The 4762-nt window shown below is 50.7% G+C and overlaps 1 protein-coding gene across 1 annotated transcript; it reads left to right on the forward strand.

The window, feature by feature from the left end:
* The first annotated feature begins 148 nt into the window (after positions 1 to 148).
* LOC107271941 lies at positions 149 to 655 on the forward strand. The gene is made up of 2 exons (XM_015748554.1): positions 149 to 433; positions 479 to 655. The coding sequence occupies exons 1-2, from the start codon at positions 149 to 151 to the stop codon at positions 653 to 655; spliced, it is 462 nt and encodes a 153-aa protein (XP_015604040.1).
* The last annotated feature ends 4107 nt before the right edge of the window (positions 656 to 4762 follow it).

Consider the following 4762-nt stretch of genomic DNA (forward strand, 5'->3'; position numbering starts at 1 on the left):
GAAGAAATTGCATGTTGACCAAGGCCGAGAGTTTTACAATTCCGAATTCTAGGATCTTATGTAAAAGCACGGTATTACCCTGTACTCGACGTTCAGTAACTTGAAGGCATCGATCTGCGAGCGCTTTAATCGTACGCTGAAAAGTAAGATGTGGATGCAGTTTAGCCTGCAGGGCAATCACCGGTGGCTGGATATCTTATCGGACCTGTTATCCTCTTACAATAGCAGTAAGCATCGCACCATTGGTATGAAACCGACGGATGTGACTGCTCGTAACGAGAAGGATCTACTACAACGGGTGTACAAGAAATTCAAAGTCAAGACCACACTTAAACGACCAAAGTTTAAAGTCGGCGACAGAGTACGAATCAGCAAATTTAAACACATCTTCGAGAAGGGCTACACACCCAATTGGACAACCGAAATTTTCACCGTAAGTCGAGTGAAGAATAGCGATCCGGTGACGTACAATCTCTAGGACTACCAGGATCATCCCATCGAAGGCGGCTTCTACGAGCATGAACTTACCAGCGTCAAGTATCCCGACATATATCTTGTGGAGAAGATACTGAGGAAACGTGGAAACAAGCTATTTGTGAAATGGTTAGGCTTCGATGGTTCGCACAATAGTTGGATCGATAAGTCGGATTTGTAGACTTCATCGAGATGGGACAAGGTATGGAAATGGATAACTTTTTTTCATAGAAGAATAACTTCAATAGAAGATAATGTTTAAAAAAACTATTCTATTTTTTTTCATTTTAGTACATCTACTGCTACTACTGACACTAATTCTGCTGCTGCTGCTGCTGCTATAGTCAAATTGTTTAAAAAAACTATTATATTTTTTTTCATTTTAATACATCTACTGCTACTACTGATACTAATGCTGCTGCTGCTGCTGCTGCTACTGCTACTACTGCTACTATTGCTACTAGTTCTACTGTTGTTCACATTACTGTAAAACCAAAAAAATTTTTGTTATAATCAAATTAAAATTAGTGAGAAAATAAAAGAGTGAAAAATACTTATGATAATTCTTCAATGCTTACCTTATACTCTTCTAAACCAAGTTTGATTGTTATATACTTCTTTGATGGCTGTAACACCATTAATATCAATTACACACAACACCTGGTTTAGTGCACTGCTCATTCGTAACGCATTTTCGATCGCGATACGAGTACTTTGTTCCAATCCATTTTCTAACCATTCGACGGGAACGTAAACGTATGGAAATAGTTCAACGTAATAACTTTCCTCAGCCATTTTTGAACTGAGTCGTAGCGGGTGCAAGCGTCATTTTTAAAGCGTGCTCCCTACCTCTACCTCTCTATGTGACAAAGAGTGCGAGCGACTTCTGAGAATTATTTATTAAGATAACGCATAGAAGGAACAATCCAGATGGTTAAGAGCTGACGTTGCATTGAAGGATCAAGTGATATGCAATAACGTAAAGCATACGTTGTCTTTATTTGTACATTACATCTTATACAATTACATTATATACATCTTACATTCTATAAGCCCTTTTTGAACTGAGTCGTAGCGGGTGCAAGCGTCATTTTTAAAGCGTGCTCCCTACCTCTACCTCTCTATGTGACAAAGAGTGCGAGCGACTTCTGAGAATTATTTATTAAGATAACGCATAGAAGGAACAATCCAGATGGTTAGGAGCTGGCGTTGCATTGAAGGATCAAGTGATATGCAATAACGTAAAGCATACGTTGTCTTTATTTGTACATTACATCTTATACAATTACATTATATACATCTTACATTCTATAACCCCACGGTAGGGTGTCGGTCGTACCAGAAAGAATGACCCTCTTGTCGTCATTCCAGCTCAGTGCTATTTTTCTCTGTTGTACGGTATGAACTTTATGTTTTTTACTTTGAATTAAATTTTGACATTTCATTAAATTTTGATGATGCAAAAGACATTGAATATAATCATTGAAGGTAATTGTTTTCAATGTGTTCCTTCCGGGAATCCTTTCCGGTCGGGTAGGCCGTATTCCTATCGTCTTCGCGGTCCACGGCTGGTCCACTTCTCTTCTTGCGAGGCCCTTCCGTCCCTCCTCGATACGAGGGTATTCCTCCCGGTACGGCCTTCGCTCTCCTTTTCGTCCTATAGGAGACGGGGATCGCTCCCGTCGCTTAGCCGACCTTCCTTCACGTGCCGGCGGCATTCGGCGATCTCGGTCAGGCGATCCCTCCGACCACTCCTCTGACGAGCTGCTCCGTTCCCGTCTTCGGGGCCTCTCCCGATCCTTCTCCGACCATCTACCATGGCGGTCTTCTCGGAAGGCTAATTCCCGATGCTTCCGGGATAGAGCCCAGCCAGTCTCCAAGTCAGTCCCGAGTGCCACTAGCTTCTTGAACGCTCTTATTTGGCTCACTCGTATCTGACTGAGGTACCGAGGGTGGATGTTGCCTATCACCGCGTCCAGTTGCTGCGACTGCGACCACGGTGGCACTATGTGCGTCATCAGGCTTCTCATGGCGTCCACGAAATCTGCCATCGACTCCCCGGTCTGCTGGATTCCGTATGTCACCTCTTCCTTCAGCATCCGCTGGTAGTTTGGCCCGTTGAATCTTTCACGGAAGCCTTCCGTGAAGTCTTCCCACGCCTGCCATTTCCGATGGGAGAGCCGGTACCAATCTCTGGCTCTTACGCTCAACAACTCCGGCAGTGCGTCCAGGATCTCCATATCCGTCAGGGACGATACCTGGCGCTTCTCCTCCAATCGGACCAGGAATTCTTCTGCGTAGTGGTACTTGTTATCCTTGAAATGCAGCCCCCACTTCTGTACAATCTCGCTCGGAGACCTGTGGCTGTCCAGGAACGATGTTCTCCGGATAGTAATCCCTCACCCCTTCGTGGCCCTGGCGACTACCTATCCGGAACGTCTCACTCCGCCGTCCCAGCTGAGGTACGGCTACCGCCGATCTCTATAAGGTGGAGGAGTGCGGTCCCTCTTCTCCGGGCCCTGCAACCCTCCTCCCGCTGCCTCTGCAATGCTCCAGGGGGATAGCGACTCTCGAACCCTCCCCCCTCCTCGCCGGAGCAGCTGCGCTCCAACGCAACTCCCTTCGGTGGCGGCGGTCTCCAGCATCCTCGCCAGAGTCCGACTCGTCCTCCTCCTCTCGGCGGAAGATAGTCTCTCTCCGCCGAGATCTCAGGCACGTCTGGCCTCTTGCCAGCCGCCCCTCCTCAGCCGCCGACTCAGGGTCCTCCCTATCGTCGGGACATCGCGGTCCGACGTCCTCGCGTCGGCCCGCCTCGAGGTAGGCTCTCCTAGCCCTCTCGGTTGCCGTCGTCGATCGACCGATCTTGCGGCTCTCTTCCGAGTGTAGTCGCTCTTCCTCAGATCGTCTACGCGGTTGCGTCTCGACCTGAATCCGGCCGCTACCCCACCGGATGATCGCCGGATCCGACCGCATCATCCCCTCGTTTATCGGAGGTGCCGCCTCTTCCGAGAGGTCCAACAGTACATATCTTCCTCCGGGGCCCGTGGCCCGCGTCGCGAGAGGCCCTTCAGGGAGCACGTAAACTCTACGTGACGAGGGTTCGTCCCACGCCCCCCGCTCGGATGGCGTTTTCGACGGAGACCGTCTCACTTCCCTCGCCTCCTCCCTGGTAGGCTCGTCTAACGACTGCCTCACCTCAGGGAGTCCTGCGGCAGCCGGCTCTCCGTCGGCGGGATCCTCTGCTCCGCCCCGCACCTCATCGTCAGGGCCCCACAGATCCTGGATCCCGAAACGGCTACGCATCGCGTACCGCAACAAACGCAATCGGGCGGTGGGCTCACTCCTTCCGCGTTGACGTTGACCGCCCGTAATTCTCGGCGAATGTCCGGTTCCTCTAGAGCGGCTGCCCACGAAATTAGGGCCGACTCGTTCGCGAAATCCGGCATCATCCTCCGCGGCGGTTCAATGACACGAAAAATCGAAATTCTCTCTTAAATCCCCGGCGAGCTTCGACTATTGTTCCCGAAGCTGTCAGATTATTGACCTGTCACTTTCCGACCTATAATCAACAACGATCAGCTGTTGTCATTTCGTTTCTACTCCGTGACCTCACCCGTTGTTTCGGCTAGCCGGCTATTTGTTGTCTCACACTCCTATCGCTTAGCAACAGCCGGCTTACCGCGCACCCGACTCGTTTACCTAGCCCACCATGACCTCTAGCGTGTTAACAATAGAAAAATCCGTTCAAAGGTGGCCGACCAGTATATCATCCTCGCGTGGGCCCCACGTTGGGCGCCATTTTGTAACGCATTTCCTGACCTACGTTCTATCCGCGACCCCAACGTGGCATTCCGCGGATCCCTTGGGCGCCAGGTGCATCCTTGCACCAGCTCGACTCGTCGGCCCTTTAATTTTTAGTCCGCGGCGCGTCACTTCCGGGAGTCCTCTCGACCGGATCTTCCCGCTAGCTCTCCTTCGCGTTGGTAGAGGGGAACGTGAGGGCGGCGAATTTACACAGGAATCGGTCGGCCTTTCCGAAATAATCGACACGGTGGGATTTCATTCCAACAATCTGCATTTATTTCGTTCTGGGTAAACGAGTACAGTCGGGTGGTCTTACGAACGCGACTCGATACAATCCTATCAAAGGACGCGGTCGCAGCAGTCGTCTTCTCCTTTCCCGGGCGGCTACAATCTTCGCGCGTGTGAATCGGTGGTGGGCCCGTAGCCCCCATTCCGCGTGCCTCGCTGCACCGGCGGATGCGCTGCACCCCGGCCGGCGCGCGGT

This window comes from Cephus cinctus, unplaced genomic scaffold, assembly GCF_000341935.2.
Source record: "Cephus cinctus unplaced genomic scaffold, Ccin1 Ccin1_scaffold1066, whole genome shotgun sequence".
In the NCBI taxonomy this organism is placed as follows: Eukaryota; Metazoa; Arthropoda; class Insecta; order Hymenoptera; family Cephidae; genus Cephus; species Cephus cinctus.

What these genes read in the sequence shown, in the direction of transcription:
- LOC107271941 (XM_015748554.1), top strand. Translation starts at nt 149, where the DNA reads ATGTGGATGCAGTTTAGCCTGCAGGGCAATCACCGGTGGCTGGATATC. An exon ending in GGACAACCGAAATTTTCACC is followed by an intron (nt 434 to 478) that starts GTAAGTCGAGTG and finishes TACAATCTCTAG; the next exon opens with GACTACCAGGATCATCCCAT.